General features: G+C 34.1%; 1 protein-coding gene across 5 annotated transcripts in view; it reads right to left on the minus strand.

Moving 5' to 3' along the window:
- Nucleotides 1-13,856, minus strand: part of VWDE (von Willebrand factor D and EGF domains) — a 78,161-nt gene that overhangs the window by 5,533 nt on the left and 58,772 nt on the right. For 2 of the 5 annotated variants that reach the window (XM_078441858.2, XM_078441834.2), the window contains 9 exons: nt 11,227-11,796; nt 9,749-9,844; nt 9,572-9,667; nt 8,479-8,574; nt 7,594-7,689; nt 6,253-6,348; nt 2,779-2,874; nt 2,579-2,674; nt 1,031-1,126 (listed from right to left, as the gene is read on the minus strand). In XM_078441858.2, coding sequence (XP_078297984.2) covers nt 1,031-1,126; nt 2,579-2,674; nt 2,779-2,874; nt 6,253-6,348; nt 7,594-7,689; nt 8,479-8,574; nt 9,572-9,667; nt 9,749-9,844; nt 11,227-11,796 — 1,338 coding nt within the window. Of the gene's footprint in view, nt 1-1,030; nt 1,127-1,774; nt 1,820-2,578; nt 2,675-2,778; nt 2,875-6,252; nt 6,349-7,593; nt 7,690-8,478; nt 8,575-9,571; nt 9,668-9,748; nt 9,845-10,432; nt 10,675-11,226; nt 11,797-13,856 lie in introns of those variants that run through there. The other 3 variants (XM_078441842.2, XM_078441840.2, XR_013553565.2) reach the window with 3 other exon arrangements.

Below are 13,856 nucleotides of genomic sequence, written 5' to 3' on the forward strand. Positions count from 1 at the left end.
AACGTGCTTCTAATATCTCATCATTCTCTTTCATGGTCCACAAAGACCTGTCTCCAGAATAAGCAGCCCAAATTAAGGGTGATGGCTCTTTTTTCTACCATTTAATCGCATATAACTCCCAATGAGAATTAGTGATTTTTGAGCACATATTTCTTAAGTATTAGAAGTGAATTCTTTGATAATATTTTCCTAAGATGAAAAATGTATAAATTGTAATAGCACTTACTAATAAAATACACTCTAAAAGTCATGAAAATTATATGCGAAATCTGTGATATATGGAAACAAGTGTGGTTCATAAGACATCAAAAAGCAGGGCAGGTATTTTTTGTAAAAACACATGGTCATTTTGCAACTATATAATTTCAGTTTACAATACACTTGGATCACCAGTTTTAAGATGATATAATTATTGATCAATTGAAAATATTTGGAGGGGGAGACTTCCAGATTTTCTCATGAAGCTAATCTTTGTTAATATTTTAACATGTTATTTCAAGTTTTCATAAATTTCAATATTAGATCATTGATCTTCCTCAATACCCTGAGGCCCCATGAATGTAAAATTTTTAACTAAAACAAAAGGGAAATATATTAAAATACTAAAATCACAACAGGAATTTCTTTTGGATGGTAGAATGTGGGACAATTTAGTTTTTGGAACTTTTTCATATTTTCCATGATTTTCATGAGTGGTATGTATTTTTCTCATAATCTGAAAAAATATTTAAAGTTTATGATAAAAACCTTCTTCACACCTGAGAGAACTTCCAAGGCAGCCCAGAGACCATAATTTGGAGTTATCTGTGTCACACAAAATATTAACATATTTTACCAAATTTTCTTCTTTTAAATGGATATAACAATGAATGAAGATTTCCTTTTATTTCCAAAACCCTTTTTTTTTAGTGTATAAGCATTATGGGATTTTTTTTTTCTCTATGATTTCTCCTCACATTACACTTTGTTTAATAACTGTAACAGATTCAGGTTCAGAACATAGAGTAAAAAACAAATTTTGTAGGCTTACGTATTTGACACTGCACTCCTTCCCATGCGGTAGGACAGTGGCATATACTGGGAGCTATACATTCACCACCATTTTTACATTTCTGAAAGCAGATAGCTGCAAATAGAAATACAAACAAGTTAACAATTTAATTTGCCAGTCAAGTACTCACATAAAACACAAAACATTTCACTGAAGAAAAAAAAGAGAAACAGTTAAAAGTTAATGACTTAAAGGAGCTTTTCCCTTAACATTTTATCAAGAACATTTTCCAATGTCACTGCTGATTCTTGAATAAGGTGATTTTATTTTATTTTATTTTTTTAACGTTTATTTATTTTTGAGACAGAGAGAGACAGAGCATGAACGGGGGAGGGGCAGAGAGAGGGAGGCACAGAATCGGAAACAGGCTCCAGGCTCTGAGCCATCAGCCCAGAGCCTGACGCGGGGCTCGAACTCACGGACCGCGAGATCGTGACCTGAGCTGAAGTCGGACGCTTAACCGACTGAGCCACCCAGGCGCCCCCTGAATAAGGTGATTTTAATGGTTGTATAATGTTCCACTGATTGAATGCATCGTGATTTAACTTTTCCTCAATTTGTGGGACGTTGGTGTTAGGTCTTATTTTTCACCTTGACCAGCACATTATAATAGCTGCTAATTTTATAGAGTAATTTATAAAAAGGGGAAAAAACGAAACGTTTGAATGAGGAGAGCTGTTACCAACTCTAAAACCAGCCAGAGTTGAAAGTAGTGTGACCCACCTTGGAAGGTTCTGAATTGGTTGGTCTGAGATGCAGTCATGGAATCTGTAATTTTTTTTTTAACGATTTATTTTTATTTTTGAGAGAGAGCACGTGAGTGGGGGAGGGGCAGAGAGAGAGAGGGGAACAGAAGATCTGAAGTTGGCCCTGTGCTGACAGTGGAGAGCCCGAGGTAGGGCTCGAACTCACAAACCGTGAGATCATGACCTCAGTCAAAGCTGGACGCTCAACCCAGCCACCCAGGTGCCCCGGAATCAGGAATTTTTTACACCTTCCCCTGACCCTTCCTTAGAGAGGGAGACAGGACTTAAAGAACTTGTCATTTATCGTGGCAAGCACAGTGGACAGACTGGAAAATACAGCATATCCTCTTTCTCTGCTAGCCTGAAGAAATGAATTCAGAGCAGTTGGCATTTCACTCCAGTTCACAAAAAAATCCCCTAAAGTAGGAACAAAGAATCAAAAATAAAAACAAAACAAAACAAAAAAACAAAGAAAATGCCCTGTGTAGTAAATTCTGCTTGATGTTCTCATGTGGCTGTAGCATTTAAGAGTATTCCTCTTGGGGCTCCTGGGTGGCTCAGATGGTTAAGTGTCCGACTTCGGCTCAGGTCATGATCTCACGGGTTTGTGAAGTTTGGGTTCCGTTTTGGGCTCTGTGCTGACAGCTCAGAGCCTGGAGCCTACTTCAGATTCTATGTGTCCCTCTCTCTCTGCACCTCCCTCCACTTATACTCTGTCTCTCTCTTTAATGTTTAAAGCAAATAAACATAAAAAAAATTTTTTTAAGAGTATTCTTCTTACGTGTGTTGCATTGTTTCCCTCTCCAACCAGAAGGACAAGAGCAAATGTTTGGTCCTACACATTTTCCTCCATTCATGCACATGGGATCACAGATACCTTAAGGTAAAAGCATGAAATATCAGCCCTCAAATGGCAATAGTTTAGCTATTTAATGTGTTTGCTTTACCTGTAGTTAAAAAACATATTTAGTGGTATCTTACTTTTTTGGCATCTCCTACCAGTGTATCCTTCACGACAGGCGCACACATTATTTCTCATGCAGCGGCCACCATTCTTACAGGGAGGGTGACAGATAGCTAAAAGAACACATGGCAGCAATCTGAGAATACTCCATATTCAATTATTATATATTACATATTGCATCATGTGCTTGTTATCTATGGGGCCATAAGGCAGAGAAATGTGCTATTAAAATAAAAGATCACATCTGCAAGTCATTAACACTATCCTTTCTAAATCATAAAATCCAATGCTTATAGCTTTAAGCAGCTAGTGGATTAGCACAACTTGAAAGGTATTGATGAAGTATTCATAACAAATGGCATCTTTGATATTATAGTGCTTAAATCACAAACCTTATCTTATGATTCACCTTTCTGAGAAGTAAAGAGTAAAATGATCCAGGCAGAACCAAGAAAGTGAGTCATAACCTAGCTCAAAATAAGAAATGTACCTATTCCTGTGGAAAATAGAAAAATCCCAACAATATATCATATGATTTTTAGAAAATAATTTTTAGTTGACTTTTGAATACCTAACTGAGGTCATAAAGGCAGAGCTTAGTATGTGACTTACTCCTATAAAAAGTTAGTGAAAAAATCCTTTTAACAATAAATCCCTGGCTTTGTTAGGAATATTTATCAGATAACCTTGACTACATTGTACTAGTATCTTCTATGTATATGCTTCTGCTTCATGGAATTCAGAAGTTAATATTTATCATCTTTTATGAGAAGATTTACATTGCTTCATGTTTCTTGCAGATATGACAATAAATGCCTTTATTTAAAAAAATAATACATAGGCAAACCTGCCTAAATAGAAATTTATTTTTTTTTCTAAATGATAATTAAATGGATTTTAGTTTGTATTTTAAAAACAAATGTCAAATTAACTGATTTTGGTAACAAGGCTATCGTAGACTAATTCCCAGTTTTGAATTAGATCCATCTTTAATAGCTACTTTATTTCCAGTCTAAGAAAAGAAATCAACTAATTTCAAATGGATTCAAAACTGAAAATAGTTTAGTACTTTATGTATAAAAACAAAATAACTGAATGATTTTAGCAAATGGATAATTTCCACTCTTTTAGTTTGAACCTTTTCTGATTAATGCTTCAGTCTACTTTCTCTGGTGTTTATTTGGTACTTTTTATAAAAAGTACATTTTCTGCTTCCTACAACTTACGATCATTTCTAGTATTAGAAAAAAAATGTATTTGTTCTATTGCAAAAACACAGTAGGAAATACTTATGGTTAGAAATTTAAAACTAAAACAAAAAGAAAAAACCAATATATAATGGGTAACCTTGCTATAATCAATACTCATTCATACCACAAAACTTGAGTGTAGAGATAAATACTACATTTACACAACAAAACATATGTAAATAAAGTAATATAAAGAGATTATATATTAATATAAAGGTTTGATCTTCTCCACATCTAGTCCCATTTTAGGAAAAGGAAGTTTAGGAGAAAATCCACCTACATATATACCTACATATTCTCTAGGCCTCACACAGATATTCCATGAGACTCCAAAGGGAGCTAAGTAATCCAGCCTCACCTATCATGTGGAATGGACTCATGACATTCAAGGATTTGAAGGATATAAAATGTATTTAAACAACTCTCCAGTGACACATTATAAGCCTTGATTATGAATGGAGTAGTTTAACTCTTTCGTTATGTCTCTAGTTCAATTTTTATCTTCCTCATTTGAAATCCTATAGAACACACAATATCTTGTGTGGATAAATATTTTATCCATTTTCTGCCTATTTTTATTCAGTGACTTTGAATGTGTATACCATTTTCCCTTCCCACCATTTGGGCTCACAGAGGCTCATGAGAGGATGTGATCTGATAAGAATAAAGCTAATGTTTTTTTATTTCTTCTGCATCTCCTGTAGCATTTCTTAAAAACAATTGTACTATTATTCATGGTAGCCAGCCATGCACTTACAGTATGTACGTCTCGCTCCTTATGGCAACTGTGTGGTTCAAATCTAAAAAGTCAGGAAGGCTGATGCTGGAGACTTTGATTTCAAAATCCATGCCAGCTAGGAGGTTTTAGAGGCTAGCTAATTCCAAAACCTTTTAACATATGTTCAACAGATACTTTTTAGTTCAATACTTAATAATTTAGAGATTTCCTCCTTTCTCAGTAATACTGCTGGCACATAAGTTTTAGAGACATTTTCTCACTATATCTTACATCTACTGCAAGGAGCATGAGAGATATCAGCTTTTATATCCCTTTTAAATTCTGAGTCAAAACTATACCTATAACTCAGAATATGGGGTTAGAATAGTCACTTGGTTTTCAAGGTTTGCTTTAACGTGGTTTTTACATCTTCCCATTTCACAAAGTGGTTCCTTGAAGGAAATCTTAACTAGAGGAACTCATTTGCTACGCCTGTACTTCAGTGGTAGTTTGTTCTCTACCTCGTCTGCAACCTAAGAATCCCAGTCAACCTCCAAATAAAAGAAATTAAATCACTTCAAAGTATAACATGCCCAAAAAAGAATACGTTTTAGGAATTAAATTAGGACAGCCTCTGACACGTTTTACTAAAAAATCTATTCTGCATTTTGCAAAAGTTCAAAGATACGAAGATGTGGAAAATACATTTTAAATTTCATTTATTGACATTAACTCATACCTACACTGTCAGCCTCAGGACATGCTCATTATTCTGAAAAAATCCATCACATTTCTATATCAGCGAAAGTATTGAAATAGCAGGCCATGAAGGGGGGAAACGATGCATCTGTATGACCTGATATCACCTTGCCCAATGCTGTGCATAGCTAACTTTTCACAAGTGTTTAATAAAACTAATGTTGAGAGATCGTGAGGTAATAGTGGGCATTAGTGGACCATAAATCAAACATTTTTGCTGTGAGGGCAGAAAAAATGACACCATTGCATGCAATAGACTCCAAGAGAATTTTGCTTATTTGGTTCACACCTTGATCCTACAAAACTGCATGGACAAGTGCCAAAATTGGGAGCCTAATGTATAGTGAATAAATGTAAGTATTTTATTTAAATTTTTTTTTAATGATTATTTATTTTTGAAAGAGACAGAGACAGAATGCGAGTGGGTTGGGGCAGAGGGAGAGGGAGGCACAGATTCTGAAGCAGGCTCCAGGCTCTGAGCTGTCAGCACAGAGCCTGAGGCGGGGCTCGAACTCACAAGCTGCGAGGTCATGACCTGAGCTGAAGTTGGATGCTCAACCGACTGAGACACCCAGGCACCCCAAATATAAATATTTTATATAATAACTCAAACATTTTCAGGATCTGGTCATTAAGCAGCCACAACTGTAACATCACAAGAAAGAGAGAAAAAAATAGCACTGTCCCCTTTGAGACTTGTCTTGTGTTTACTCAGAGTTCTGTTTATGCCTTTCTCTTTGTATTCATAAAGAAAGAATAATTACCATTCTGACACTGCGCACCAAAGAATCCATTTGGACAGAAGCAAGTGTTTGGCTTATCACAGGAACCACCATTGAGGCAAACAGGGTCACACAAAGCTAATGAACAGCAGGGGGAAGAGAGACCATAAAAGTTTTATTATTTAAAAAGTGAAAGCTGCACTGAAGTACAAAATGGTGCCTAATGAAATATTTTATTTTTACTGCAAGGAAAAGCCATAACCTATAATTAATTTGACTTTGCCAAACATAAGAGGAATAAAATAAGTGGATAATAGCTTTGAAAGTGTGTTCATTAAGTTTACAAACATTACCAAGCTAAGAATATGGAGGTTATGATTAGAATTCAGAATGCCCTCTGCAAGCTGAAAACAATGATGGGAAATTAGAAGACATTTCAGCAGCACTAACTGGACAGTCTGTAATCCACTCAAATACACTTCTTTAGGCCTCCATCTCAATTCAAATAGGAACACTGTGCTCAAGTCCTAGCACACTCAAAAGCATTCTGCTTAGCTTCTTTACCTTTGTTCCCCTTTGAGAGGCACCCTTAATTCCATTTTCCAACTCAGACTTTACCCATTCTCCAAAGTCTACCTCAATACTATCTTCTTCCAAACTGCACTTGCCAGAATGAATTTCTGTCTTCTCTGCTTCCAAGGAACTGTGCATTAATTACATTACTTATTATAATCCAACTTGTACCACAGTCATTTAAAATTATTGTATCCTGTGTCTTCTTCACTAATGACATGCTACTTGAAGTCAAAGCAAAAATCAAATTGATCTTTGTTTCCCCTTGGATCATGCTTCACACATAGTTCGCAAGCTATAAACATTAAGTTAAACTTATGTTGAGAAAAGTCATTAGATCACAATGGATTAAATTAAACACAGATAACTGCAAACATTGCTGGCAAAAAATTAAGCCTGATACTCTGATAAAGAAATGGAATAGAGTGATGGTGTCATTTAACTCAACTGCTTGAATGTTTCTTGAAACAGAATGTCTGTGTTGTGATAAAAAAAAAACTTGAAAGAGATTGAAGATTGAGATGTAACACATATTTGTTTCTCTCCATTATAAGGCAAGTGGATGATGAGAATATAAAGGCATAAAAAACAAAAAAAGAAGTACTGGTTGGGCTAGATAACACTAAAGCTGAAATATACTCTATGGCCTGATACAGGAAGAAAAAGAATAAAAATAAAAGATACTTTTATTAAAACTTCATACTAATCTTGTCAGATTAGTTTAATGCTTTTGGGTGCTGGTTTAGGACATTGGTGCATTTAACATTTTTTTTTAACTGACTTATTCATTGAAAAAAATTCTGATTTTACCTGTACCACAAGTAGGTCCCGACCAGCCAGGCTTGCACTGGCAAATATCTGGTGTAAGACATTCACCTCCATTTTCACAGTGCCTGTTACAAATCACTAAGATCATAGAATAAAAATAAAAGCAAGCTAAATTAGGCTTGGAATTGGTCATGTTATTGGGTATTATCTAGGTAGCTCATAACTGCCAATCATATCCTCTAATAAATAAATTCAGAGAGAAAAATAAAAGTAACCTATTCTTTGGCTTTAAATGTCTCCAATTGTCACATTCAGTTACTTTTTGGTAATAGAGTTGGGGAAAGAAGAAAATCATTGAGCTGAATGGTAAATAAGAGTTGGCTATTTAAGAAAATTATTAGTTACTAATGAAAATAGTTTTAGGTATAAATAAACAAGATAAACTTATAGGCAAATCAACAAACTGGAATTCTTATTATCTCAAAGAAATGGTCATGGATAGGGTAAGGAGAGAGTTGTTTACAAGAACAAACTTTATCTTACTACTGGAATCCACTGTTCCCAGTGGCATACAGAATAACAACTGTCATAATAAATCATGAATGTATGTTTGTTTGTTTTTTTAATGTTTATTTATTTTTGAGAGAGAGACAGAACGTGAGTGGTGGAGGGGCAGAGAAAGAGGGAGACACAGAATCCAAAGCAGGCTCCAGGCTCGGAGCTGTGAGCACGGAGCCTGACACGAGGCTTGAACTCATGAACTACAAGATCATGACCTGAGCTGAAGTCGAATGCTTAATTGACTGAGCCACCCAGGTGCCCCAGGAATGTATATTTTTTAGTGTTTGGGTTTATCTTAGTATTAAAGGCATCAACTATTAAAGGGAGCAGTTTCAGTACATTAGGCTGCAAGAGAGTTTTGCTTACTTGTTTCACACCTTGCTCCTACAAAACCATAAGGACAAGTGCAGAGATTTCCAGCCAAGCAGGTGCCACCATGTCGACAAGGTGGACTACAATGTTCTACAGACAAAAATTATGTTATTAAGTCAGATCCTAATTAAGAATATGTCTGTTTATATTTATGAATCATAGCCACAATAAACTGTGTTGTAAAAGCAATTTATGATAAACTCGGCTTGCTTTTACTATGAAATTTAGTTCTGTGGGATTGACTATACAAGTTGATACTCTCAAAACACCAACAAATCATCATCATGTTTTGGTTTATAAAACTGTTGGTTAGCTGAATGGAAATATACCATCTTAGGTTTCTTCTGCAAAGTGAGACACACACTCCTCCCCTAAAAACAGAATACTTCTATATTTCCATAATTATTTTCCTATGTCATCGATATTACGTGTTTCTATTAGTTCACTCTGGATTTACTTTAATTTGTTATTTTGTACCTTGCCTTGCCATGGAAGTATTTAGTGTGGATCTTAGATTATTAATAATTATTTGTACTGTCTATCAAAGTATATTCTTTAAAATATTAAAAATAACAAATGTGTTTCTTTAAAATATTTAAAAAATGTCATTTAATAAACTCCCCTCTTAAGATTTCAACCAAAGTAATAACATTATTTGCCTATAGATATGTTTTTAAAAACCACTTTTTAGGATTCTTTTTACTATCTAATATCTTCTAATTATTTGGTATTTAGCACTTTCTTGGAGTCATGTTTGACAAGTCATTCAATAATCAGGTGTCCTTTACTTGAAGCTAAAATATATGTAGGGATATGGCACCTTAAAACCAAATATCCAAGATATTTCCGAAGACAATTTTACCAAGGACAAATAAGCTATTACTCTTTGGATTTCTAATGAAATTGAAGTTTTTAAAATCTTCAAATAAATTATTTTTAGAAAACATTAAAAATCTTAGACATCCTCCCCAACATTAATGAATATATATCAGTAAAGACACAGTAAAACAGAATTATCTTTTTAAAAAAGCTTTAAAAAAGTGTTTTATCTTGGCTCTATTATTTGATTTTTAATTTGAATTATCACCTTCATCACAGGTTGCTCCAGCACGCCCTGGGGGACATTCACAAATGTTAGGCTTAATACATTTTCCGTGGTTTTTGCAATCAGGATGACATAGAGCTGTATAAAATAAAGCTCAGGTTTTAGAAATATCAATTATCAATTAAATTCATTATGCAAACTAACGAGTTCTATACCTACCAGTTTGGCAGTTAGAGCCAGCATAACCAGGTTTACATTTGCATATGTTTGGGGCAACACATTCCCTGCTTTTCCCACATGGGTGTCTACAAATGGCTGCAAAAATCAAAGGAAAAAGGATGAATTGTTGATACATGTTGCCCATAGACTTACTTGTAAGAAAAGTAAAAATCTCTGAAATTTGAAAATTTTGATGCTGCTTATTAAAGCAATAACCATTGCATTTATCCATAAAGTTATTTTCCCCCTTATATTTGTTTTACTATTAGAGTGACTGAAGAACATGATTAATATAGTCAGAAATAAGTGTCATAGGTGGTAATTACTCCCTTTGCGAGGCCTGATGTTGAAGATGGCTGCTAACCAGAAATGGGATTCCAGTCCTTTCACAGAGGTCAATAAAGTTCCAGATACTGATCAGATAAATGCTGGTAAATGTCAGAAATAATCAGAATTTCAAAGAGCAAGATACTAGGACCACATCTTAAGTTTACAGGTTTGTATTCCTTAAGCTTCTTTAAGTGCTTGATATATTCTAACTATTAGGCATTTAATGTTTTTCTGAGGTGACCAAAAAGTATGTGGTTATTAATATGGAGTTTTATATTATGAACATATAAGTCCTGAAAGTCATTATTATCACTATTCCTACAAACAAACAAACAAACACACAAACAAACGTACCTCTCAGTAATACCGACAACAAGGGAATATCCCAACAGCTCTATTGCTTAAGTTGGTCTCAAACAAATCAAAACACAAGCAACACAAAACAATAATAACAAAATAACAACACAAAATAGCTTCAACAGTGTTAAAGCTAAAAATTTGAGTTGCATCTAGGAAAACAATACTGATAATTATGAAAAGAAGTAAACGCTCCTTTCAAAATTAAAGTGATGCCCAACTTGTTTTTTCCTCAAGAGCTGGAAGAAATACAGAGAAACATAGTTTATGCAAATAAGCAAATATGCCAGAATTAGTAATTTAAAGTACTAAATGCCCACTGTGAGATGAAAAGAACCCAGACAACAATGTTATTCACATCCTTATTTTATCTCTTTAGCTGCTTAATGCTAGGAAAGTCAGTTAGCCCTCTAAGGCTCTGTGTTCTCATCTGGATGATGGGAAAAATAACACTCCATACATGGAGTCTTTATGGATTATAAGACATAATTGATACAGAATGTTTCTATAGACCTTGGAACACAGTAGATACCCAAAAACATATTTATACTATATTATATAGTTTATAGTACTATATAATAGAAACGTTCTTTCTAAAAATAATGCAGGAACACCCATGTTAATTTTTTTGAAATGTGAAGAGGGGATACACAAACAATAAATAAATAAATAGAAATTGGTGAAATAAATGGAGTAAATAGAAATTAATACATAAAAAAGAATCTCTTCTTAATTACTTAAATGTGAACTAATTAGTTTTCTTTCTATCTTCTAAAGAATTTTCATACTACCTCTGCAATTGATACCATCTCCGTAATATCCAAAGGGGCATCGTCCACATCGGAAATGACCATCTGCGGTTGGCACACAGGAAACACCAAGAAAACAAGGTGATTCAGCACAAGTTGATATTTTGGTCCATCCAGGCTTTTCCGGCAAAACAGTGATGGCTCTAGTAACTGATGATGTAAACTCATCCTTAAATTGCATGTAACCTTGGGCAGACCTGTTGATTTGAGAATTATGCCCCCCTGCCTCTGTTTGGATGGTACTCTGTATAACATCCTTTGCTTTACCATGGGAACTGTTTGGGTTAATGCTTAAGGAACTTGGGTGTTTCACAGAAACTACCAGTTCCTCCAGACTGAGATTTGTAGTGATAGTATGATCCGCATGTTCAAAACCTGATATCTGATGGGAAATAACTTTCTCTGAATTATTCATCTGAGAGGTAACTGATTTTAATGAGAAGCGTGAGATGTCACTGGTTGTGTCCAAGAACTTTTTGACAGTAGGAGGACCGTGGGTAAAGTTCACACCAATCAGTGAATGATCTGTTGATGGTGGCGGAAATTTTATACCTAACAACCAAAAAAGAAAAGGAAATGTAAGTAACATTTATTAATGTTCTGCCCTTCCCACTATATTTAACGTTAAGTAATTTAATGTCTGGTGCATGTATACCATTACACTAGGAGCAATGTGGTAATAAGAAGTCATCATACAGTCCCTGCCTTCAAGGGATTTGTAATCTTTTTGGATACACAAGGAACATAGAATATTAAACATTATAAAAGTTAAAGAACAATAAATAATAATTTTATTTAAGAGTTAGAAATAGCCAACAAACATTATTGACCACTTCATACACTGAGGCTCACAGCAAAGAAAGCATAGTGTTGTCAATAATGGACATGTGAGCAACTCATAATGATAATCTGAAGAAAATTTTTGTTATATTTTACTTATTTATTTTATGTTAGTAGGCTTCATGCCCAACATGGAGTCCAATGCGGGGCTTGAACTCATGACCCTGGGATTAAGACCTGAGCTGAGATCAAGAGTTAGATGCTTAACTAACTGAGCCACTCAGGTGCCCCAGAAAAATTTAACTTACACAAACATACTATGTATAATTTTAAACTAAGAAGTCTGAGATCTTGATGAGATAAACAATTTTTTTTTTTTTCAAAATACAAATGATTAAACTGGTGGAAGAAAAAATAGAGGAGTTGATAGAACAATTACCATGAAAGGAAAAAAAATAATCCAAAGTCGCCCCCAAAAATGATGCCAGGAAGGATGATCTAATGGAAAAAAATTACCAAATAATCAAGGAAAGACTGTTTTACAAAACTCTTGCAATGCAGAGAAAGAGATGAAAGTTTTAAAAACATTTGATGAAGTGGCATAATCGTCGAGTCAATATTATTTATTAAAATACATAAGCATTTAATGAAATACTAGCAAATCAAATGCAGCAGTGTGGTTACAGATTACTACATCAGGATAAATAAACTTGTATCTCTACTAATTGAATTATATTACATAATTATATGATTACATTACATAATAAAGAATGCAGTGTAAAATAATGTTAAAAAATGATCTGATCCCATTTTCTGTTGAAAACATTCTAAAAAAGTTAGCCTAAGGAAACATTAACAGAAACTGCAGCAAGTAATAAATGCTGAAAAACTGATAAAATTTAAAAACTACTTCTAATTTAAAACTAAAGAGAATTCTGAGAAATCAACAAATAAAAGGAAAATTCTTCAACTGGATGAAGGATTTCTAGCAGAAATCTACTGTGGTATCATACTTAATGGTGAAACATGAAAAGAATTTCCATTAAAACCTTTAAGAAATAATTCCCTGCCTAAACACTCTGCACTGGAGGTCCCAGCCATTACAATGAAGACCCAAGTTTGAGAACTGAGACTCTATAGTCAGACTGCTCAGGTTCAAATCTCTCTTCTTTTACAACGTCTATCAGCCTGAACAGATAACCCATCTATGGCTCTGTACAGATTAGTAACTTCCGCAAAATGGAAATAAGAACAGTTACTGTCTATAGCTATTGAAAGGACTGAATAATATATAAATAATATTTGTCTAGAGCTAATATGTTGTAAATACAGGCTAACTTGTAAATACTATTATAATGAGAAAGAGGAAGAGACAAATTGGCAAGAAGTATTGTCTATTTATAAAACCAATAAAGAGACCCAACTATAAAAATAGCATAATATGAGTGTTTAGTAAGGCAATTGGATGTATGAATAAATTAAAATCAAGACAGCTTTCCTATGTTGCAGTAATCTACAATGATATTCTGCAAAATAAACAAGTGCAATGATATCTCACAAGATGAATAGCTAATGTTACATAAGGCAAAGGCATAAAGAAAGCTAATGTAAAATCTGTAAGGCCTTTATAAAGACAATCAGAATATTAATCAAATAAAACAAGACTTATAAAGACAGCAGAATGGAAAAGGAAAGGCTGTATGAAATAATGAGCTTCTTAATATTTTTAGAGTTTGAGCAGATGTTGGACGACCAGGGAGTTATAAAATGTAACTTTAAAATGGTCACTTCCAACCATAAGCTTCTCTGACATCACCTTAAATATCATTTGT

Source organism: Panthera onca, chromosome A2 (assembly GCF_046562875.1).
Source record: "Panthera onca isolate mPanOnc1 chromosome A2, mPanOnc1 haplotype 2, whole genome shotgun sequence".
In the NCBI taxonomy this organism is placed as follows: Eukaryota; Metazoa; Chordata; class Mammalia; order Carnivora; family Felidae; genus Panthera; species Panthera onca.